Source organism: Ambystoma mexicanum, chromosome 11 (genome assembly GCF_040938575.1).
Source record: "Ambystoma mexicanum isolate Mex_15411 chromosome 11, UKY_AmexF1_1, whole genome shotgun sequence".
Classification (NCBI taxonomy): Eukaryota; Metazoa; Chordata; class Amphibia; order Caudata; family Ambystomatidae; genus Ambystoma; species Ambystoma mexicanum.
The window spans coordinates 153,772,756-153,797,885 of record NC_090934.1 but is presented as its reverse complement, the minus strand read 5'-3'; the positions used below and the strand labels follow the sequence as shown (position 1 = coordinate 153,797,885).

General features: G+C 44.5%; 1 protein-coding gene across 2 annotated transcripts in view; it reads left to right on the top strand.

Annotated features, from left to right (window-relative positions):
- Window positions 1-15,405, top strand: part of RRAGC (Ras related GTP binding C) — a 231,910-nt gene extending 216,505 nt beyond the window's left edge. For both annotated transcript variants that reach the window (XM_069622673.1, XM_069622672.1), the window contains one exon: window positions 13,774-15,405. In XM_069622673.1, the coding sequence (XP_069478774.1) occupies window positions 13,774-13,925 (152 nt within the window). In that variant the 3' untranslated portion in view covers window positions 13,926-15,405. The remainder of the gene's footprint in view (window positions 1-13,773) is intronic.
- The last annotated feature ends 9,725 nt before the right edge of the window (window positions 15,406-25,130 follow it).

The following is a 25,130-nucleotide window of genomic DNA, read 5'->3' as shown; positions in this document are numbered from 1 at the left end:
ACTGTAAGCTCGGAGTATAAGGCACTCTCCCGCCGAGTTTTGTACACCTAGAATTCCTAGGTCTGGAATTGGGAGAGTACGCCTGAACCCAAACATATGCGGTCAGTGTCGCCCAGGTGTGGTGACTAACTTTGTGGGTGCCTTGCTGCTGGGCCCCCCCACCCCCTGTGCCCTCAGTCTTGCAGCGGAATTGGCCTGATCCCTTCATCGGGTGTGGAGAAATCGCCACTGCCCCGCCATGGAATCATCCCTGGAACGGAGCCTCTGAAAGCCACAGAGCCGCGCTACTGCAGGATTTGAACCTGTGACCGAAGTGGACTCAACAGCCGAAGTTTTGTCTGGAGCGCGCCGAGATCGGTGAGTACTTGCAACCCTTACCGGTGGCCCCTAGCGCTTCCATCCATTTTTACACATGAGCGTCCACTGTGGGCCACACTTGGATCCATTTCTGCCCTCTTGGGGAGAGCCTCCTCAAATAGTGGGAACTTATTCTTCACTGCCTCGGCCACCTTTTGGAGTCGCTACAGCCCCTTGAAGGGACCCTGTTTTGACTCTAAACGCACAATCGCGTGCACCAGTACCGAAGTACTTTCGAGCTCAAGGCTCCACTCATCTTAGGGACTGGACTGCCTCTTAGTTAGGGTTTGAATTGTGAAGGACGCCTAAATGACATTTGCACTGTGTGACCCCTTTCTTTGTAGGTTGTGGATCAATACTATGTGCCATTCCTTTAGGCCATTGCTTAATGTATATATGTTTGCTAGATTAGTGTTGTGTTGGTTTTGTTATTACTGCTGAATAATTACTTTGTGGTTGACTTAAAAGGCCTTTAATGTATTTCGAATGGATTGTGTCCTCCAACGTATTCCTCATCTTAGATGTATTCCATCCAGCTTTAGCTGCTTCGGAAATCTTTTCTCGGCAGAGGGCGCTGTGCGTTGATGTCATCGAGTCGGTGGTCCCTCGAAGGCCTCCATCGAGGGTGACGTCATCGGGTATAAAAGTAGCATGTGCGGCACCCGTTGGCCTCAGTTCTGTTTTTTCCACGGTACATGTTGCTTCAGAGATTTGGCTTGCCTCGAGTTCTGTGACGCAATAAATACTGAAGAATATTCTTTGTCCTCGCCATCGACTCCGACCCCGTGATCGGGTTTCAAAAAGTGTAAATCTTGCGGTTCAAAAATGTCCATCACGGACCTGCATCGAGAATGTCTGGGTCTCGGGGAAGGCCACGACATGGAGGCCTGTACGAAGTGTCAGGCGATGGCGGGGAAGGCCTTGCAAGAGAGGAAGGGAAAACTGCAGGTAGGTCGTAAATCTGACCGGAAAGCCTCTAGCGTCGAGTCGAGGTCCTGTGAGAAGTCTCCTCGACGCGAAAGAGATCGGTCCAGGTCCCGAAGCGATTCCCATCGCCCTTCGTCTCCGATGAAAAAAAAAGACGCCACATGTCCCCTTGCACCTCGTCCTTGGACGAATCCCCAAAAAGGATGAAATGCCCCACAAAACATTCTTCCTCTGAAGAGTGGGAAGCATTCAGGGTAAAAATGATGGAGGTGTTTGGAAAAAGCGAAGCCTCGGTCCACGCCTTATTCGGAAGCTGGCTGGGAGCGTGATCATTCCCACTCGCTCGCCCTCGTGCCCGGGAGATCGAAGGAGGAAGGATTGGGAACCTTCCAGGACGCCGTAGAGAAAGACTGGTCGAGTCGACGGGTCACCTACGCCGTCTGAAACCCGACGCACCTCGAAGAGCACGTCTTCGAAGAGCGCCTGGACGCCGGCTCCATCGACTACCACCTCCATCGACTACCACTATTTCGCCGACCCCGAAGCCTTCTGTGCCAAAGGTTCCAAAGGCTCCGGGTCAGCCAACTCAACCAGAAAAAGAGAAGGCTGCAAAGGCTGTAATGCCTTCAGGTTCCACTAATACACCCCACCCACCTCTCCCAGAAAAAGGTTTTAAACCTCTTCCAAGGAAGGAATTTTTCAAATCCTTGACTTCAATATTTGAAGAACAGGAGAGATCTGATGAGAATGTTGCTTTTGGACTGGAATATGGTACCTCAAATGTCCCAGAATGCCTGATTTCTGAGGAAAGCAGGATGAGGCACCTGGTGGAAACCTTACATAATGCAAGTGGCATTGATATATCGCCTGAAACAGATTTTGGCAGGCCAGAACCAGGGGAGCATGCCAGTCCCTCATACCGTCAACTAATGACAGAAGTGGTCGATTTTTATTTAGGATGGGCTAGACCACCAACCCAATTGATCCAGGATGATCTGACCGATATATTGGATCATGGTCCCACCGAAGATCCAATCCTACCCTTCCATGAAGCCTTGCAAAATAGGGTGGACAAAAATTGGGAGACTCCGGATTCTATTCTCCAGTGAATAAATCCCTTACTTCAAAATACCGCCCTTCCAGTAGCGACCCCGGCTATCTGTCTAAACACCCCACTCCCGAGAGTCTGGTGGTCCAGGCAGCCACAGCTTCAAATAAAATGGCGTACCCTTATATCCCTCTGGATAGGGACGACAAGCGTGTGGATGGTTGGGCACGCAAGGTATTTTCAGCTGGGAGTATGGCGTTAAAATCAGCCAACTCCACATGTGCCTTGGCAACATTTTCGTACTCTGTGGGAGTGCATTGCAATGGTGGCGGAAGCACATATCAGAAGGGGATGAAAGGGAAGGATTCCTAGCCATTGTTAAAGATAGAAAGGAGGCCATGCAGGAATCCCTTCAATATGGTTTGGACACTACGGATAGTGTGAGCAGGTCCATGGGCACTAGTGCGGTAATGCGCAGATTTGCGTGGTTACGGAAGTCTGGCTTCGCACCAGACGTGCAGAACCGTCTTCTGAACATGCCTTTTGACGGGTCTCACCCTTTTGGCAACAAGGCTGACGAGAGCCTTGAGAGGTTGCAGACCTCAAAGGCAGCTGCCAAGTCTTTAGGAGCTGCTATTAGGCAACCTCAGCCTTTTTGTGCACCAGTCAATCGTGGAGGGGACGATCCTATTGTTACTACTCCTCATATGGAAAGGCGAGAGGAATGACCAGTCAAAGGGGCCAGAGAGAGGCCACTCGCGGTGGGTGAGGAAAATGTGCAAAGCCAGCTCCAGCTGCAGCCTCTTTGCCATCAGCGGCCGCAGCAACCGCTACAAAACCAAGACACCTGTGGGAAAGCAGACTGTTACAGCATCTGCAAGAATAGCGAGCCATTACTTCAGATGTTTGGGCTCTAGAAATAATAGCCCATGGTTACTGCCTTGCTTTTCAAATGCAACCTCAAAGCAATCCACCCGGGAGACACCCTTTTTGAAGTTTTCAGACCCGCTCATACAGCCGAAAGTTCTAACCCTGCTGGAGAAAGGTGCTATAGAGCTAGTACCTGTAGCGGAGAAGAACAAGGGATGGTACTCTCCTTGCTTTTTGATCCCCAAAAAGTACTGAGGACTGAGACCCATCTTGGACTTGGAGGCTGAACAAGCTCCTCAGGAAGGACAAGTTCAAGATGGTTACTCTTTCTCAGATCCTTCAGGCCCTTCAACTTCAGGATTGGTTGGTGTCATTGGACCTCCAGGATGCTTATTTTCATGTGCCAATTCATCTCAAGCACAGAAAATACCTGAGGTTCATAGTTGGCAACTCACTATCAGTTTCGAGTTCTGCTATTCGGTTTGACCTCCGTCCGAGGGTCTTCACAAAGTTAATGGTAGTGGTGGCAGCGCACCTCAGAGGGGGAATTCACGTCAACCCCTACCTGTACGATTGGTTGATCAGGGCACATTCTGCCGAATAAGCACTGGATCATCTGAAAGTCACCTGCCACTTCCTCCACAGACTGGGCTTCTCCCTCAGTTTCAAGAAGTCACAAATGACATCTTCCTAACAGCTCCAGTACATAGGGGCTGTGTTAGACACATCTTTGGGAAAGAGCTCGCCTCCCAAGTCGAGGGCTCAAGACATTCTTCAGATGGTTTTAAAATTGCAAAATGGCCAAAATCTCCAAGCCTACGACTTAAGGTTGCTCTGCCTCTTGGCATCCTGCATCTTCCTAGTGCCAGAGGCACGAATGAGGATGAGATCCCTTCAATGGGCTCTAAAGACTCAATGGTCCCAGTTTTCAGGTCAAATGATGGATTTTCTTCAGATTCCAAACACGGTTCGGCAGGATCTTCTGTGGTGGACTTCTGTGGTGGACTTGCACAGAGAATATCCTAAAAGGAGAACAGTTTTGGCACCATGGCCGGAGAATACAGTAGTGACGGACGCCTCACTCATGGGGTGGGGAGCTCATGCCAACGATCTGACAATCGTCGGTCGTTGGTCTCCCATCGGAGTCCAAACTACACAGCAACCTTTTAGAGCTGAGAGCAATCAGACTAGCGCTGAAGGCTTTTCTACCTTCTGTCAGAGGAAAACATTGCTCAAGGGAATTTCCCCAAAGAGGAGCCCTGGGGGACACGTTCGTGGTGGAGTGGAACTTCCCACTATTATACGCGTTCCCTCCAATTCCCGTCATTCCTCAGGTCATCAGGAGACTGAGATGGTTCGGAAACTCATGATCCTAATTGCCCTGGATTGGGCCAGGAGAACGTGGTACACAGACCTTCTAGACATGTCCCTCTGTCCCCCGTTACGTCTTCCTGAGAGAGAGGACCTTCTCTCACAAATGGAGGGCCAGGTTCTCCATCCAGAGGTCAAGATTCTCGACCTTCACGCTTGGTATTTCAAAGGCTGAGATACAAGGATTGGGACCTTCCAGATGACGTCATGGAGGTGTTGCTTTCAGCAAGAAGGCCAGCAACAAAATCTCTATACCGTTGCCATTGGAAAAAGTTTTGCAACTTGTGCAGAGAAAAGAAAGTTGATCCTTTTCTATGTTCTATTCTGGAAGTACTGTCCTTCCTCTTGTCCCTAGCACATAGAGGTCTAAATGTTGGAACCATTAAAGATTATCTTGCAGCGCTTTCATTTTCAAGCGCTCGTCAGAAGAATGCTCCTATTTCAAAATTCCTTTAATAGTACAATTCTTAAAAGGACTCACCAATGTGTTTCCTCCTTACCCTTTCCAAGTACCAATTTGGTATCTTAATCTGGCTCTAAAATTCTTAATGTGTGCCCCTTTTAACCCCTTGCACACTTGTCCATTAAGATTACTAACATGGAAAACTGCTTTCCTAGTTGCTTTAACACCTGCAAGAAGAGTGAGCGAATTGCAGGCATTGTCTTCTGGGCCACCCTATACTGTGTTCCATAGGGACAGAGTGGTATTTAAATCAGAAAATTGTTCTACCCGCATTCTATCCTCCACCCAATCCTAGTAAGGAAGAGGAACGATTGCACAGGTTGGACCCGAGAAGAGCTCTAAGCTTTTACATTTCTAGGCTTTCCAAACTTGGAGTGGATAATCAACTTTTCATTGGCTACGCCAGAAGGAAATTAAGCCAATCGGTATCAAAACAAACCTATCACGTTGGATTGTACTTTGCATTTTAGAATGCTACAGATTGGCGGAGAAAGACCCGCCAGAAGGCTTAAGGCCCCATTCCACTAGAGGCATCGCCTCTTCGAAAGCCCTTCAAAGAGGTGTTCCCATAAAATCCATTTGTGAAGCAGCAACTTGGTAATCGCTGCATACTTTTTCAAAATTCTATAGTCTGGATGCTTCCCAGTCTAAGGAGCTGAATTCTGGTAAAGCAGTACTATATTTAGACTAGGGGTGTACCGAACTTCGGCTTTGAGTAAGTATTCGGCCGGATTCTGGCTGAAATAAAGCTATTGGGCTCCGGCCGAATAGTTTCTTGCTATTCGGCTCTTGCCGAATAATTTGACATTCTCATTTGAATCCAATGCAACATGAACTCAAAAGGCAAATATAGACTTCAGTTTGCAAAACTGAATAGAATTAGACCAGACAAATTGCTATCACACAGCTGAAAAATATCTTCTATTGTAATCTGCTCTTTAGGGCATGTTTTGTTAGATTCTTAGACATAAAAGGTGCTCATCTTTTATGCCTAGCCTGCAACAATACAGGAAAATCTTTCTTTTGGCAAATGTTTATATGCAATGTGCACTTTTTTCAGTTGGAAAAGACAAACTGAAAGAAATGTGCATAGATACTTTCAGTTCCTGTCATTTCACTTCCCATTGCGTACGTCATAGTCCCCCTTATTCTTTTTTTAACTACTTGAGTCCTGAGTTTAACATTATCTGATATTTTATCAGGAATGATAAGTTGCAAATGTTTGTGTATTGGCGAGAAGGAGTGGCTAAGATAAGTGAAAAGTGAGCAGCATTTGTTTGGGTGGGGTGAATAGTTGTGAGATAGAGTTCACGCATTTCAGATTTCCTCTGACTTGTGTCCTGCATGAGCCGACATGAACCATTTTATACATTTCTATGTGAGCTGCAAAGAAGTTTCGAAACTCGACCACATCGACTTTGCAACTGGATAGAGAATGCAATGCATCTGATTCACAAAGGCAGTCCTTTTGCATTTGTGAAGCCTCCTACTTTAACTGCCACGGAATATGCAACAATCCTCTCTACATTTGGTCCCTTCATTTTGTTTAAATCTGCTTTATTTCTGGCTTTTATGCTTTAAATAAAGATGCTACATTAATTACAATGAGGAGAAATAAAAGTATAGAATGCATTTAAAAGGGTGCTTTATTCGTTTTTTAATAAGTGTGTTTTTTGAAGTTTGCAACATGATTTATTAAATAAAGCAACTATTCGGCTTCATATTCGGCTTCGGCCGAATAGTTGACAAACTATTCGGTATTCGGCCGAATACTAAATAGGCTATTCGGTACAGCCCTAATTTAGACATATAGGCATATCAAAAATCTACTCTCTCCTCCAGAGAATTTTCCATACTGCTTTGGGAGTCTATCTAAGATGAGGAATACGTTGGAGGACACAATCCATTCGAAGAACAAGTTACTTACAGCTAGTAACGTTCTTTCGATTGGATGTTCCTCCAACGTATTCCTCATCGCCCTCCCATCCTACCCCTCTGTAGATTTTCCGGGTTATTGCTACTTCAACTCTCGCAAGGCTAATACCGGACTACCGGTACAATCTACACAGTAGAACAAGTGTGGGGGGAAAACAGAACGGAGGCCAATGGGCACCGCGTGTGCTACTTGTATACCTGATGACATCACCCTTGACGGAGGCCTTCGAGGGACCATCGACTCGACTACATCGACGCACAGCACCCTCTGCTGAGAAACTTTCTGAAGGAGCTAAAGCTGGATGGAATACATCTAAGATGAGGAATACGTTGGAGGAACATCCAATCGAAAGAACGTTACCAGTTGGTAAGTAACTTGTTCATCTATTTTTGACTGAGTAATTTGTGGTTTCGTTTACTGTGTGCTCATTGTTGGTTTTCGATCACCCTCATCCCTCCTGAGACCTAGTCTTCACCGCCGCCAATGCTACCTTGTTTGGTATGGCTTGTCCAGAAGGTTACCCTGTTCCAAGAAACTAGGCTGGCCTTCTGAAGCTCTGCTCACCAGGTCAGAGTTCAGAAATCCATCTCAACACCCACCAGCCGTGCAGACACTGCCTGGGATCTACATACAGACATTTAAAAACAAATGGGTCCTCCCTTTGAGCCAACGCACAAGGCTTCACTAAAGGACCTGGCATACAAAAGCTTTCCTCCTTCCTTGAACATATATCAACCATAGTGATTTTTTTATTAACCCAACCACCACCCCACAGGATCCCCAGCCAAAAACCCACCACCAGGTATGGCAAGCTAGTCTATGCAAAGACTGCAAATCTAAGGAGATTCACAAGCTTCAGAGGCTGAAATCATTTCCCCAGTATCTTCTTTCTGTGGCTTGTTTCTGCTTATCAAGGGTGCCTGCCCAGCATACCGAGGTGGAAGCTGAAAATCTGTGCTCTTGTACAGTACATCTGGTCATATCAGAAAATGCAATTGGATTACGTCTGCGCATGGAGGTTCGCGGGGTGGGGGTGGACATCATCCGTACCTGCACACAGAGTAAGATAGTGATGCGAACGCTTCTGTTGATGCTCTATTGTAATTTGTGAAACTAACCACTAGATGGCGGCTTGCATGTGATTCTAAGCAGATACAAGCCACAGAAGATTACTGGATAAGTAATGCTTGTTGTCTGTGTTTTCCACGTACTTTATCTGCCTAATCTTTTACCTATTCTCACTTGACAGTGATGTGTTCTTTTTTTTTTTTTTTTTTTTTTTTTTTTTTTTTTTTATACCAGTGTACTGCTCAATCACTCTTACCAGTGAGAGGTTGGTCCTACTTGCTGGAAACCCTATATGTCCACTATAGGTTGATCACTCTCACACTTTGTGGCGAAAGCTCTTGTATTTCTGTTACAAAGGTCTTTGTAATCTACCACATTATTGTAATATGTATCCATACCTTATTATTGTAAAAGGAAAGCATTGTAAGCTCTAGAATTGTTTAATCCTCTTCAGTTTCCTAACTGATGGGATATACAGAAAACATATCTCGAGAAAAGCACAAGATAGCATAAAATAGACTCTGAAGATGACCTCAGTGAGCAATTATGTAGAGGATATGAGCATTATGCTGGAATCTAGTTATTTCTAATGGATTCCTTCCTGTGGATAGGATTATCAAAGATGAGTAATACATGAAAGGTCATCCATCAGAAAGAACATTATAGAGGCAAGTTTTGTTCCTATACACTATTAATGTTGCCAACTTAAGGTTTAGTTGAGTGTTACGTTCTGAACCAAATACTGGATGAGAGTTGCATACCATATGAATTTAAAACTGATCGAATCTTTAATATAAACTGTTAAAGGAATGCAATGCTGCTCTTCTTGAACCCCAGATATCTGGTGCCCCAGTTCCCGTTAACTAGGTCTGCGTATTGATTGCAAATCTTGTTAAATTTACAGTTGCGTTTAGACCTATGCTCCCAGTTATGTTTGGTAAGCGTTTGATCTGGTTTGTCCCAGGTTGGCGACTGAGAGGGTAATATAAATAGGAGTATAATGACCATAAAAATAAATGCCAGAAGACTATTTTTGGGTTTATTTAACACCGCTGGAACATAAACCAGAAGAGAATCATGGTCTGCAGATTATCTTCATAAATTGGATATTGGGACTTGCCCTATGTGCTGGGGACGAGATCCCTCTTATCAAGAACATTTTGAATTCTTGTTGTTTTATTTTTCTCTCCAAATATTAGGCTTCCTTTGTTGGCTTGGCAGGGTATGTGTAGTTAACAAAATATGACCCTCTTCTATGTTTAGTATAAATGTATGAAAACAGACTGATGTAGACCTGCATGTCATATGCCAAACGCTCCAACGATCATCTGATATTTGTGAAAAACTTTTTTTGGTGGGTGGAATTAACCACTGCATTTACTGAGAATGTGAAAATTAGTTTAAAAGCACTGATTAACGTCCTGATCAAGCTGTGCTGTAATTAAAATGTGTTTTTATGATATGATATGGTATTTGTAACGCGCCTATACACAAGTGTTTCAAGGCGCGACGAGGCAGGGAGGGAGGGAAACAAGGGGAAGACAGACAAACGATCCTACTAGGCCAGGTGTCATTCAGATCGCGCAAGTGCAGAGTTAAGGAGAAAGTGCAGGGGGAGGAGGTGGGGGGGAAAGTGCAGTACAAGGTAAGTAGCGTAAAAATAATAAATAATAAATAAAAAGGGCCAGCTAGTAGCAAGTGCGAGGTAAGTGCAGAGCAAGTGCTGGGAAGGGGGCTGTAGGGATACAGTGACAGTCCCACAGTACAGGGGGAGCCAGGGAGGCAGTGCAAGTGGAGAGTGGCTGGGCCCTGGACCGAGGTTGCTGAGAGTGGCCCAGATGCAGGTTTAGTGCTGAATTCAGTGGGGAGTTAAGCAGGTTTAGCAGGGGAGAGGGAGAGAGAAGGCAGAAGCGAAGAGGAAGGTTTTGAGGTGCTTCCGGAACCGGAGATGGTTCTCCTCAAGTTTCAGGGAGGCAGGAAGGCTGTTCCAGAGGGAGGCCCCAGCTGCGGAGAGAGATCTACCCCCAGCTCGTTGCTTCGAGAAGCGGCTGACCATGAGGGAGTTGGAGACGGATGAGCGAAGGGCTCGTGAGGGAAGATATTTAGGAAGAGAGAGTTGAAGGTATTTAGGCCCCAGAAGGCCTTGTGGACAATGCAGAGGGTTTTGAACTTAATCCTCGCAGCCACTGGGAGCCAGTGAAGGGATTTCAGTCCTGGAGAGATACGGTCCCTGGGCTTGAGGCCAAGGACAAGTCTCGCAGTTCTGTTCTGGATAAGTTGCAGAGGGCGGAGAGTGGAGGCAGGCAGATTAAGATAGAGGCTGTTACAGTAGTCCAGCCTTGAGAGAACCAGGGCTCGGGAGACAGTGAGCTTCTGGGGGAAGGAGAGGAAGGGAAGAATACCTCTGAGGAGGTGCAGCTGGTAGTGTGACTTCTTAGACGTCAGATATATGAGGAGAGAAGGAGAGTGTGGAGTCGAAGATGACCCCGAGGTTTTTAGCCTTGCAGGAAGGGGGCCAAGGGAGGCCGGCCAGAGAGCTGCAGGGAAGGAGGGAGTGGGTGTGCCGATGAGTAGAATCTCAGTCTTACTGGCGTTGAGGCAGAGGTCATTGGCGGCACACCATTCCTGGATAGCAGACAGACAGTCGGAGATGAGGGAAGGCGAGGAGGAGGCCGAGGGTAGCCTGAAAATGAGCTGGGTATCGTCTGCATAGCACTGGAAGTAGGGGCAGAGAGCGGCGATGCGGTGGGCAAGGAGTGCCAGATACTGGTTGAAAAGCCAGGGAGAGAGGTTGGATCCCTGGGGGACACCACAGGTGGAGAAAAAGATGTCAGAGAGGAAGGAGCCCATTTGGACCTGGGAGGGTCGACCGGAAAGGAAAGAGGTCCGCCATGCCAGAGCCTGACCAGTGATACCCAGGTTATCACGGAGACAGTTGAGCAGGATGGCATGGTTGACAGTGTCAAAGGCAGAGGAGAGATCGAGCAGAATGAGAACACAGGGAGTGTTGGAATCGAGGTTCAGGAGCAGGTCCTCACGGATGTTCAGGAGAGCAGTTTCCGTGCTTCTGGCCGCTCTGAAGCCGGATTGATGGTCATGAAGATTACCAACAGATTCAGCATGGAGGTTAAGCTGGGAGATGGCCAGTTTCTCCAGGAGCTTGCCCAGGAAATGAAATAAAATGGTGCAATTCTGCTATCTTTTAATGAGTGATCTGTTTGCATGTACATTTCCCACTTTCCTTTACAAACTCTAGTAATACCATCCTAGTTCGGAAGCAGTTCTCCATTTAATGTAAGAGCAACAGAAGTTGGCTGTGGCTAAGAGATCCTCAGTATTGACAATTAAACCAAAGCAAACTACCGTCAAAATTCATGATGCCATCAGAATACAGAGCCTGTAACACAACTGACAGTATACGTGTCTAATTTGCTACGTAAAGCATGGTTTGACCCCTGGAAGTGTTTGGTTGCCGTCTCTCAAAGTTCCATAAAAGCATATGCAAAGATTCAGCTTTAAAAAAAAATCTTTGGTACAGTAGACCTCTAACTCAGAGTAGCGGTAAAGCACTTTCCAAGTAACATTTAATGTAGTAGGAGCAGCCTGAACGTGAAGTGATGTACATGTAACAGCGAGATGTGCACCATATTACAGAAACCAGGTTTTGATGCATAAGGCGCTGGGAAACTGTAATGGTACTAGAGTCCTTTGTACGGTTCTTGTGTGATTAAAATAAAAAAAATCCATATTTAGAATGTAGGCGTGAACAGACGGGATTTACCCAGGGTGAAGTGATAAATGCTGAAGCATTGATTAGATCCCTGCTGTCTGCGGCTCCAACTTCAGTCTCTAGATCACCTTTCTTTGAAGAATACTGGTCTTGCCACACTAATCACTTCAACATTAATGGCTGCATGACTACACATTGGGATAAGTGGTTGATTCTAGAATTGGAGCAAACTTTTTCCTTTAAAATAATGAAGTGAAATGCTTGGTAGTTTTCCATCCTATGTAGCACAATACAATAAAATCTTTCCCAAATATATTCTATCTCTGCCAGATTTGGTCCAACTGCATTTTGGGGGGGCGGGGGGAAATATCCCTGGAGTGGAAGGTTATTTGGGGGGGAATGAGGGGGGAAAAAATTGCATTAGTGTTTTGCCCATGTAACCTGTTAGCGGTTAGAAGATAATGTGGGAGGCAACATTTGGTGACTGGGGTAGGGGAGGCACAGCTCTATTCCAAGTAATTAAATATATACTTTGGTTGATTTATTTTAGTGTGGGGGAGGGGTTGTTAATATTGGCTTCAAATATGAGTGGGCGAGTGTAGTAAAGGAGCCAACGACTAACCTAGAATAGTCATTTGTTTTAATTTTGCCTATGCACTAGTTGTGACTCGTACACAATGTGTATGTGTTATGGAAACTCGTTTTGTTATACTTCTCACATGGTGCTGGTGCCTTCTGTCCCTCCACTCTGGGGCACCAATGAGGCAGAAAGGCACTGGCAGGTGACGGGAATTCTCTTGATTCCATGGGGGAGTGAGGGGAGGCGAGGGTCCAAAACATTATTTGATTTTCCAAGCAACAGAGGTTACCGCTTTGTGTAGAGGGGTGGTTGCCCAGCAGTGTGTTTTTTTTTTTTTTTTTAAATGTTTTATTTAAATATCTAGTTGAGCATGATGGCCAGGTTACAAGCACTGAGCCGCCTTGCAGCAGATAGGATTGAGTTGAATAATATGCTTTTATGACAAACTAAGTAGTGTATTAAAGTTCTGAAAGGCTTCCCAAATTAGAAGCTGTATTTTTATATTCTGTCGAGATTAAAGGCCATCAAAGTGGTGCAAAGTAGATTTTTATTTTGTTTAAAATCTCACCAGTCTGCCTGTAAACAAATCTGTTATGCACTCTTGCCCATGTGGAGCCCCGTGCAAGCGACAGGTTGTGGCAAGCAGCAAGGGCATAGACCTTGCTAGCTTGTATTGCAACTAGCAGATCGGTTGTTGCCTGTGCTACAAAGTAACCAAACATTTAATGATTTTCCACTGCTGCCTCTTTATTCCGTGCATCCAGCGACTGCATCTTGCCTGGCTTGTCTCTGTTTTGGCGTGTCTTGCTGTCTCAGTTAAAGACATCAAGCAATAGCAAGCAGGCAGGCAGAACTGTCAGTGCTGCCCTGGCGGCCTCTTTACGCAGAGCTTCAGATGACTTTCCAAAGTGGATCGTCTATTGGGTGGCATGATGATTGAATTCGTTTTTTTTTTGTCTCTCTGGATGCGTAGTTCTTGAGTCTAAGAGTAATTTCCCGGATCGTCCTGTACTTGTATTACTTTTCCTTCATTACCTGTACTAATGTTTGGCACATTTGTAGTTTTTATTACGATCGTTTGTTGAACCATATGTTTAGCTTTTGTTATGACCGCTTGTTAAGCATCAGTTTTAATTGTAATGGAAGCCCCCCTCAGTGCTTGCTTGAAGTTCGGGATCGGTTCGGATAATGGGGGGAGGGGTGTGCTGGCGGCGTGTGTCTAGTCATGGAAGGGGCCATTTCCTGCCACAGTGGGTTCATGCATGGCTTTGTGAAAAGAGCTTTTACTGCCCTCCGGGCGATTTGCTGGCTCTGGCTTTAAGATTAAGTGGAGGCATTATGTATATATCTGGTTCTGTCATGTGGTGCTTTGCTTTTTTTTTTTTTTGTTATAACTAATACATTTTGTTTTCTTTTTTGACAGGTTTGATAGACTACAATTTTCACTGTTTCCGTAAAGCTATTCATGAAGTGTTTGAAGTAGGGTTGGCTTCCCACAGAACCTTGAGTCATCAAGCAAATACCCCAAATTTAAATGCAGTGACTCAGAATGGCACACCTGCCAATGCAGTTTAGGCTTGAACTGGGTGAACAGTTGCCAACTTGAATCCAAAGTCGGAAACATGATGTGCACAAGGTGTGAATTTCAGAAGTTGCAGTTCTGGTGCTGACTCCAGTGGATAAACTCACTACATGTTCAACATCTGACTCATTTCCACAACCTGTGTCATCAAGCTATGAACACACTTGAAGATTATGGAGTATGAATTCCTGATTACTAATTGGGCCTTCACCTGTCATCTTTTTTATGCAGTCCGTGCTTTCAGTGTAATTTGGCTTGAGGTTAAAAGCTGCAGTAGTGTTCCTGTAAAGATCAGAAGAGGTGCATCTTGAGCACAGTTCGCAGCTTGCAAGCCCTTCATGTTGATTTACATGGAAATGTGTGCTTGCATTCAACAGTCACTTTTTTATTTTTGAGGCTCCAACACATTGTGCCTGCTGATTATGATTCAGTAGTTCACAACATTCCAAGAAGGTTCATTTGTACCTTTCCAGTCACGTGAAGCTTCCTCTTGGTGTGTGTTGCCTGAGAAGCGGCAACTCGGATGTGACACGTGACTACGTTTGCATGGTTTGACACTGAACTGTGCATTGGACTAGAGGCTGCTTTCTACATTGCACTCAAGGCAAGTGAAGGCGCAGCAATGGTTTCATTCAGCAGAACTTTGTGCCCTTGGAAAAACATTTTTATTGGGATTATTCACTAAATCATCAGGAAGTTTGCTTTGATTTGTGTTCTTTGTGGCTTCAACCTTAACAGACTTATTTCCAGCTGCCTTGTTTTAATGGATGACCAAAAATGTCATTGAGTAAAACTGCCCTTCTGTGATTGGAATATGTATTCGGAAAACACCCAGGATCCCATAACATTACCTTCATTTTTGCTGTATAATTTCAGTTGCTTGCAGTATTTATGACCAGTTCATAAAAAAAAAAGACTGATGCATTTCCCCTGCAATGTTTTAAAACCTTGTAAATCCGTTTAGTTTTGATGCATTTCATATCCCCATTCCTGCCTTTTGTTCCCTTGTTTTTAAAATGGTACGGACCTCCAGTCGATTGCTATGATCATTAATCCACTAATTGGTGCACCTTCCAAAAGCAGTTCAGTCTACATTCTAAGTGCCCCCTATTTATCATCGTTTGACTCAATGTGAAGCCGTTAGGGATTCGGGCATAAATGGCCGTGCTGGGAAGGATAAGTTCCCCCTGTTACTGTTTCAGTGAAGCACCTTTTCCAGTTGTCATTTTATGCCCCTAATCTGCTGGACGACTTGAGTACATAAGTGCCACTGTATGATGTTTGTATATAAAAAAAAACTATATGCCTAACTGCGTGACTGCCTCCGAGTGCTCTCTGCAAAAGATTGGCTATTGATGTTTTGAGTGGCTTCGTATTTTCAAATAGATATCTCAGCCAAAAAAAGATGCTTTATTATATTTTTTTCACTGAACTCTGTATAACAAGGGCATTAATAAAATATTTGCTACAGTTCATGGTTATTTCCATTTGCTATTTAAATGGAAGTTATGATTACGTATCTTGGCTATTGGATATGCTATGGGATTTTCTTATGTGCTTTTCTCAACTAACTCTGGCATATGTTCAGTGGCCAACCTCCTAAAATGGTGCATGTAGGCTAAGTTTTGCACCAATCCATAGCGGCAAGTGTAAATGAATTGCTAATATTTTAATCACCAGTGTCTTGAAGTCCAATTTTTTTTTTCCTTTTTTTTTTTTAAAAAAAAAAAACATTTTTTTTAATGTTTTTAAAATGTTTCGATAATGGGACTTTCATTGAAACCTTAAGTGCCCTTACGATTTACATTTTTGGTAGTGGAAGTCTTACACTGCCATCTGGGGATTAGTCCAGAATGTTGCAAGGTGTTTACAAATTCTCAAAATGGGCGTTAAGATTGGTGTACAACTAACTGCTAGCAGGAAGTAAAATCCTTGCATCTTCGACTGCTGAGTGGATGCCATCTTCAAATGGCTTCTTCTCCAGTATTCGGCTGAACCGTTGAAAGGAGGAAGACTTGTTTTGTATTTTAACATGGCTACCTGTGGGGAGTGATGTTTGGCTTCTGGACCAGTAATAGCATAACATCTGCGAAGTGATCTGGGTCCACAAATAAAACTGGGCCAAGGCGCTTGGAGCATGTAAAATTAGTTTTGCAAACTTTATGGTTTTTTAGATGGAGGGGTTCTGGGCCCATGAACCAGACACAATTTCTGTTTGGGATGTAGTCGGATACCTGTGGGGTTGACGAACACTATGTCCAATAGTCTGTGATCATGAGTAAACAAACTGCCCAGATTGCAAATTATTTAAATTTAAAACCCTGAAGTCCATAAAGAAAGTAATTGGGTGAATATGCTACAGACTTGTGGTGTTGGTATCGATTTATGATTTGGTGAATATATAGAGTACTCGCGATGGAGCCTATATGACCCACATTTAGGAAGAGCCAGTGTCTATGGTCCCACCTAAAAGATTTCCGCTCCCAAAAGTGTATAAATGTGAGGAGCACATCAAATTACATGACTGCAATGTATCGTAAATCACTTCCTGAATTGCACGTTGATGATCATTGTACCTTCTCACACCGCTTCCCTTATTGAGCTTGTTGCCTTGACTGTTGTGCCAGCCTTGCAACTAGAAAGGTCGAGTGAACTTGAAGATGTAACTCTGGGTTAGCACCTCATTCTGAACACCATTAATGAGAACAATCCTCCTAGTTGGATCATTACAGGAAGTGTACTTGCTTCTGACACCAGCCTCTTATTGAGCACCTTCCTCGGATTGTTCAGGTATTGGCCCTAAGTTGGAGTGGAGAAGACAAAAAAACGATTTTGAAGCTTTTGATGAGATTGTGTTGCCTGGTCTATTTCTGCAGTGGTGCAGAGGCAGGATGTGTCAGATAATGAATGGTATTTTGTTTCTTTAACTCCTTTGTCTTCAGTGTGTTGGCGTAATGAAAAAGGCTCCCTTTAAATGTTGCCCATCATGTAAGCCTGGACTCATGTAAATTGATTAACAAAGTTCTTCCACAGGAAAATGTAGAAAGCAAATTGAGCTTTTGTTGATCATTTAGACCTATTGAACTCAAAAGGAACCATGATGGTTCAATATATGGGTTGTTAGTTCTGTGGACTTTGTGCAGGATTAACAACTCACTCTGAGGATCTGTAAGTCAAAATGGAGTCTCAGCTGGATACTACTTGTTGAGGCATGGTTTTCTAAGAGCCTCAAATAAGGTATGGGCAGTAAGGATGCTCATCTGGTTATGACCTCTGGTCTATACAAGATATTGCCTACAGCGTGCTCCAATAAAGCCTCCTCGATGCCTATGAACATAAACATGGTTTGAGGACAAACAAAACTGATTAAAGAGCCTTCGAGTGTTCAGTTAAACAAGACACCAAGACAAATTCAGCGCATGTATTGGTGACTCAACACCATGTATACAGCCAACCGTCTTTTTAGTCAGGAATTCTTTTGGGGCTTGTAACAGTAACCCTAAAATGCTAGAGGAACGGTACAGGTGCCCCATAAATTGCACAGGATTGAAAGGCAACCTGGTGATAGCAAACATAGTGCAGAAGAGGAAAATATCACCGAAGACCTTCATGGTGCCAAAACGGCACATGATGCCCAGAGTACTGTGAGGGCCTATGGTGCTGAAATGACTCATCAAAGGTTGGCAGCTTGAACAGGCAAAAGCACGGGTGCCAAGTAAGTTGTACTCTGCAAAGAGTATAGATGGTGTTGAAATGACACATAAGGAATAACTTCTGAGGAGTTCTTAATAGAACAAGAATCGGAGGTGTAAATGTAACTAAATAAAGACTCTTGAGTTTGAAGAATTTCTAACAAAATGCTTACACCTTAGAATAGCTGACAAGAGCGTGGACAGCACCTTCGGATGAACCCTGAGGTTAGCATGATACCCACTACAGCAGTTGGGAGAGAGAAGGCTACTTCATCTAATAGATGTTCTTTGTCTTTAGGAAAGCTGAAAACATCTGAGGTTACTTCTATCCAAGACCAGACAAAATTGCACTCCATATTCAGAAGAGTAGCAAATGGATTTAAACAATCGACCAGGTAAAAAAGCAATACAAAAGGGCTACATACTGAACTTGCGTCAAGTCGGTTTTGGAATTGAGAAAATACAAACTCATCCTCTTAAACTGCATTTGGCAGATTAGACACCCGAGAATGAAGGGCTAAAAACAGTTCATATTTAGGAAAGAAAACCCCTTTGGATAATAATCAAAAGAATCTTATGGCCTTCAAACATGGAAATGGCTCCAATGTAGTTGTACCATATGTTAGTAAAGAATGCTTAGCATGCATGTTCCAAAGAAACGAGTGATCGCTTGAGGAAATTTAGGCGAAATCAAAGTTTATAGCAGGTTGGTTTGACAAAGATCGAAACACTAAATTTGAAACCTTCAGTAGGTGTTAAATACTGCTGTTCTAGACAGACAATCAAAAATAATGGCAACAAGGAAGCATTCAAAGATGGAACCATCCTGAAAAAATGAATTTACTGCATTAAGTGCTAGCATTCACTTGAAGGTGCAGCCATGTCAGATGATCGGAGCCCTGTGGGCGGTCTCTTGCCCGCAAAACAATTTGTTTTCGCCAGATACTTGTATTACTGCTTCCCAATGGGTCAATCACTTCGCTCCCTTATATGAAGCCCCAGTATCATCGCTGTCAGTTTATTACACGGCACACGCCTGCTAGGGAAGTCCTTCCCCTACAGCGGGTGTGGCGCACAATAAAACGCTTTTTATTTTTAATACACTACAGATTCTTTTGAGTAGGCCTCCAACCCGACTCGGACCCAATCTCCACAAACACCCCGCGTCACAATGGACTAGGAACCAGGCCATTGTGTATCAGGATATTTATTTAATGAAAGAGGAAAATCAACCAACTGCATAGCCACAAATTTTTTGGCAACACAAAATGCAGTAATCTCTACAAAACCACCAGGTTAACAAATACTATTACACTCGATTCCTTTTTTTTTTTTAAATATGGTAGAACAGAAAAATAACATTTTACCACAAAGTGTTAGCACCAACAGTTAAGCACTGCAACAATGGAAAAATGGATTTTCAATGATTCAATACTACTGCTATGCACACAGTTACTTGGGGCTGCTTACACTAAAGGACAAATTGGGCTTGAAAACAGACTAGCTAGCACACATAGGAAATCCAATTTTAATACAGGCAACACATGAGAAGTAAAAGTAAAACATAAAGGATTATAATTCGAATCCGTGATCGGGGTATGATGGGGGAAGGATAGAATAGGGAAACAGATTTTTTTTAAAGGTGAAAACTATTTAGAAAAAACGAAATTGCAAAGCTCACTAAATTTGCTGGGGCTGTGAAGTGACCGGCAAGCTCTGAGCAATGAAAAATGAAGGAAAACCAATTCAAAATCTGTACTCAGGATCTGATGGAGGAAGGGGACTATTCTAGAAGAAACGCTTTTTAAAGGATGAAAAGACATTTTTAGAAAAAAAACATTGAAATCAATAACTTTGCTGGGGCTGGAGAGGACACGCCCGCTTCCAACAATGAGAAAGGCACACAGGAAAATCGTTTTTTAGTGAAAATGACGGGGGCTGCTAACAGGTAGGCTTTGGGCAAAGGGATTACTCGCAATGGGGGCAACGGTTTGGGTTCTAATGGGGCAGATGCAAATAGGAATGACACTGGCAAATGAAAATTCGCTTAGCAGGACATAATTTAGACACAGGGACATATTTGGTTTTCAGCTCACAATGAGAATAATTCTTTTGAGGCAACACTTTAAAGACTATGACAAATAAAAACACCAGAATGGTTGGTTTCAAATTTCAACAATCCTGATCCGTGAAATTCAATGGGGGGAATTAATTGATTTACCTAAAAAATACTAAGGATTTACACCGCACATCTCCTTTGAAAAAAAAACCTCCGTTGACTAACACACACAGGCAAACAAGAGGTTCTTCTATGGGGGAGATGGTTGGACTACACTGGCAATTTGGGGAAATATTTGATGCACTGCTACAAAAATTGAAGGGTTTATGCCGTTTAGGGCTGGATTTTTGCTACTTAAGTTCAGAAAAGCCTGCTGCATCTCAGGACACCCTGGAAAGAAAGGGCAAGGGTCTGGCACTGCACTCTCAAAGATGGTAAGTTTCAGCAGCCTTCTCTCCTTCCTCCTTTTTCTGTCTTCCCTGTTTTTTTTGTCTGTCCTAGTACAGCCCCCCTTATGTAGCAGAAATGACCTAAATCATTTTAAAATATAAGGGAAGTACCCTTCAATAATCCCGACTGCCAGGATTGGACAGTTTCTCTCTTTTTCTCCACCCCCTGTCTGGATTGGATTGGGGATTTTGGAGCACCATCTGTCTTTTCCCCTTTATTACCATCCTTTGTTCTCATTACAACTTTTTGGCAAAAACTAGTTATGTATCAAAACTTCATAATTGTACTAGCCACTCCCATATGAAACATATATTCGGTTTGAGCTGACCATGGGGAATGCAATGAGACGATCGCCAAATCCGTACAATGTAGCATGGCCATGTGACACATTTTTGCTGTTTTCCTAAAATGTACAACAGTTATGAATATGCAAGTCATCAAGCATATTTCTAATTTCATTTTCCATTTTTTCACTAACTTTTAACATTTGTCACATGTCCAGATCTGCCAGAAACCTAGTCTATCTGGCCATTACAGTCCCCAGAGTCCCAGGTAAATGCAATTTATATTCCCCAAAACTGCCTGGAAATTGCATGGACAGTGGCATTAACCTGAAATCAATCCTCGGTCTGATGGCTGCGCAAAATGCCTAAAATGAAAACTGTCTTTTGCTATTAATTGTGAGTGTCTCAGCTCAACATGTGGGAGGGCTGCTTCATCCCCCACAGCCATCTGTCTAACTGTTTGCCTGTGACCAGAGCTCTTTTTATTTATTTTTTATAATGTCTCTTTGAAATTAGTGTGGGCTCTTTGAAGTGGAGGCAGCAAGGGCTCACACTTGTATTTTCATGCCTTAGCCAAGGATTGCCTTCTTTAGAAATCTCTGCTCTCCTGCCAGCCAGTAGTTTGACACCTCCAACTGCATCACATTTTATTGCAGGGTTGTTGGCTGGCAGGTGCAACATCCAGCAGGAATTTGGCATTTCATTGTGAAGTTTAGAACTCGGCCACAACAGGTTTTTCCTGAAGTAAGTATGTCTCTTCACATGTTTACAGGAGTTTTGTTTGGGAAACATCATATACAATTGCTTTGGTCACACCCACACATCAGGTTTTGCTTTCCTGACCCTTCTCTGAGCAGTGGTATCTTTTTCCATTGTGGCTTTTTAAAGCCGTATTTGTTTGCAAATACATGTGCAGGCCGTTTTTGCTTTTAATGTTTAAAAATCCTGTTTTCCAGGTCACAGGATTCTGTGATTCCTCCTTCTTGTATGAATGACATTGCTGCTGTTCCATTGATAATGACAGGTAGGCCCCTTTCCCCATTGTCCTTTAATTTTACATAAAAAGAAAAAGCCAGGCCGTTTTTGGTTGCAGTGTTTAAATGCTGCTATTCAGGTGTAAAGGGACTAATGTTTGGGGCCTTTAAATGCACCCCCCATGCTTTTGCATGACTCTTTGTTGGGGAAGAGCAGGGCAGAGTGGGGTTTCCTTTGGGGTAATTTTCCTACATCAGGGAGGGGGCACTCCAGTATCCCCTTCTGTCTCTGGGTTGGGGGTATGGCACCCCCTTTTCTTTTAGGAGTGGGCACTCCAGCCTCCCCTTCCATCTTTGGGTTGGATGGTGTGGCACAGCACCCCTTTTCTTCCTTCCCTTCCAGGTTCCCCGGGGTTCTCATCTGCAGACTGGAATTTAAGGATCTTAATTCTCTAATAGAAGATAAAGAAAAGTTACAGTACTTTTTACACACATTTTTCCTGAATGATTTACTAGAATTTACAACCTCTAGTCGTATATGTATCTAAATATTTATGCCTGATTTTTCATCCTTTTAATTCTTCAGATGGTTCCTCTGCTCTACTTTAATTTGGCTCATCAATCAGTTGCAAAGCATGTCTGGGATGACAGCTTTTCAACTGATTGATGTGGACCCATTTTTCTTCTGTCTGTTCTCCCTTGGGTATGCAGATCTTATAGGCGACGTGAGATTTTTCAATGCGACCATGCGCCAGGAGGGAAGGAATTTCGCTCCTTGGTCTGGTTCCTCTGAAAATTGTACAAGTAGACGCATTCTCCTATTTGATATTCTTTTTTAGTGGTCTTTAAATCGTAGTGTTTTCATCCCCTCTGCCCCCCCAGATTCTGTTGAGCGTACGCAAAAGTGTGCTGAAGGTGTTTTCTCAGATTCTCAATATATTCATGTGTCGTGGACCCGTTAATCAGGGTCTGATCTTGTGTTCTGTAGAGCAGATGCTGGGGTAGCACAATTTTTCGTCCAGTCATTAGCATGAATGGAGAAATTTTGGTTGTAGAAGATGGTGTAGACCTGATGGCCATCTGGACGAGCAGTAGTCTGTCCTAACTAGGCCCAGAGACCGCCACCAACTTCTTTAGGATGCTCACAATTGTTTTATTGTACCGCTCAACTCCCCCACTAGAGGCTGGGCGATGAGCAATGTGGAGTTTTTGCTTTACCCAAGTATCGCCCACATCTTTGTCATCACCTCGCTGGTGAAGGGTCTACCTCAGTCCGATTCCATCCTTTTGGGTAAGGCCGAAACGCGAGATGTGGTTGATCATTAGGGCAGCTGCTGTTTCTGCCTTGCAATTTGGGGCCGGGAGACATTCCACCCATTTGGTAAACAAGCATGTTACTGTTAACATGTACTGGTTTCCTCTAGAGGAGTGACTCATGGGCCTGATTAAATGTACTTGTAAATCTGACCAAGGTAGTGCCCCCCCCCCCACCACCACCCTTTTCTGGACGGGAGCTTGGTGTGTGAGTGAACATGGCTGAAATTGTGCACACATAAGACACCCCTTCAAGTATTGGTCGAGGTCCTGCCCCATGTGTGGCCAGTGTGCAACCTCTCGCAAGATTTCCAAAGTAGTATGAAACCCCCCAATGACCAGCTGTGGCTGCGTCATGGGCGTGACTTAGCATCAAGCTTTGGGATGAGGTTGGGACCACCCACTGGTCACTCCAGAGATGGCTCTCCTGGCCAACAAACCGTCTTGGATTCGGAACATTTTGGGAAACTTCATCAACACCCAGAGATCCTCTTTCCCAATGTAATTGGTTTCAGTTAGAGTTAAATTCACTGGGTCTTCAATGTCATGAGAACATTTTGTTATGCTCACCTGGTTCCCATGGGGACATCGAGCTAGACTGGCCTGGTGCCACGTAGAGCCGAGATGACTGACTGGACACCCCCACTTACTTCGTTTGTCGGCTCGTATGAATATTTTTCTGCAAAGGAGAAGGGGAATTAACCTCCCGTAATTCGAGCGTTTACCCCCCCCCCCTTCCACTTCCGTTGTCTGCCCACTGACCACTCCCGATGTTCCCTCTTGTTTTCACCTGATGGTTTAGAAAGGTGGGCTCTCCATCCTGCATCGAGCGCAGGGGCGTGTAGACGACCAGTTACTTCACTGGCGTGGAGGAATTGGTGAGTTCCAGTATTGACTCTAGGATCCAATAGTTTGTAAGAGTTCAAATGTCTGATCTTCACTCTTTCCGATTCCTTGTAGGTTGCCGACTTAACCACCACGAAGAGTCCAAAGGGCAGTTGGTGAGTCAGGTAAGTCTATAGTGGTTTTCCCCTTAGGGGCCGGGGTATGGCGATGATGCAGAGTTAATTGCGCCGACCCGATATGAGGTGAGTACCCCCTGCGGTAAATCAGGTAAGTCGTTGGGGGTAGTTTGTATTGCCCTTTTGCATTCCCGTTCTCACCTGGCTTTTCTTGTCCCCTTAGCTATCAGAGAGCGGTGTGGAAATGCAGAGTCTGTGATGGAGTGATGAAAAGCTGCACTGGATGGTGAGTACAGTGCGGCGCTGCAAGGTGCGTGACGATGCGCGTGCGATGACTCCTTCAAGATCGACGGCGCGATGGATCAAGAATACAGGTAAGGTTTCAAGTTTGAACCTCTTTTCCTTCTTTCTTTTCGTTTCCAGGTGGTCCAGGACTGAAGCGGGCGTGGCTGAAGACTGGAAGATGCTGGCGGCACGGTGAGCGTTACGCTGCTGAATGCAGAATAACGCAAAGCACGTGTGGCTGTCCGGGTGTGGTTTAAATAGCCTAGGAAGAAGTCCCAGGTAAGTATTCTTACACAGCCCCCACCCGAGAAAAAAGTAGTCCGTTAGGTAAAATAGTCCCTCCTAAGCCCCATTTGGCTTGTGGCTTCGTGCAGAATGGTCTGCACCAGGTGAGTATGCTGCATGGTCTGCATTAGGTAAGTTTTCTGTAATGAGCCTGGCGCCTATGGTGCCAGGACTGCACCCAAACAGCCCCTAACTGGGGTTTTTGGGCATGCTTCAAATGGCATGATGCCTGCTTCCGGGGTTGCTGGGCCTGGTCTGGCTTCCCAGGGGCAGGCATCATGACACATTTCCCAATAATCGGATCCCCCTTTTGTGCCATGATCAAATCAACATCTGGGGTCTCCTTCCTCCACTGGGCAGTTGAGAGTTCATTTTGGGCAAGTGTTTGGGACCTGGTGACAGTAGCAACCTGGATTTGCCCCAACAGGGACTCTATCTTGAGGAGATCCCCATGGATGGCTCTGGTTTTGGCCAACTGGTTAGGTAATTTCCGGTTTTGTCTGGTCTCTCTATTCTGGAATGGCCCTTGATCTTCTTTCAGTAGATCGTTCTCATTAGTGGTGACCAGATCAATGGATTGTATTCGTTTGTCATGCTTAAGGGGTTTATTATTCGCACGTAGCATGCCTCTGGTTTTTCCATTTGATCAGGTGCTCTACAAACCCATTCCTGACATCCGAATCAGTGATTATGACCAGTTTGTGGAGTCCGTGTTGCACGGCTTTGAGGATGGTCTCATGGACTGCCATCAACTCCACCACCTGACTAATTTGGGGACCAATCTTGTACCCAGCGGAGGGCACTGGGGCATCATTCACTCAGGCATTCCCAATGCCGGCACCAGTTCCTTTTCCCTGCTATCAACATGGTTGGAGAACCTATCCACACAAACT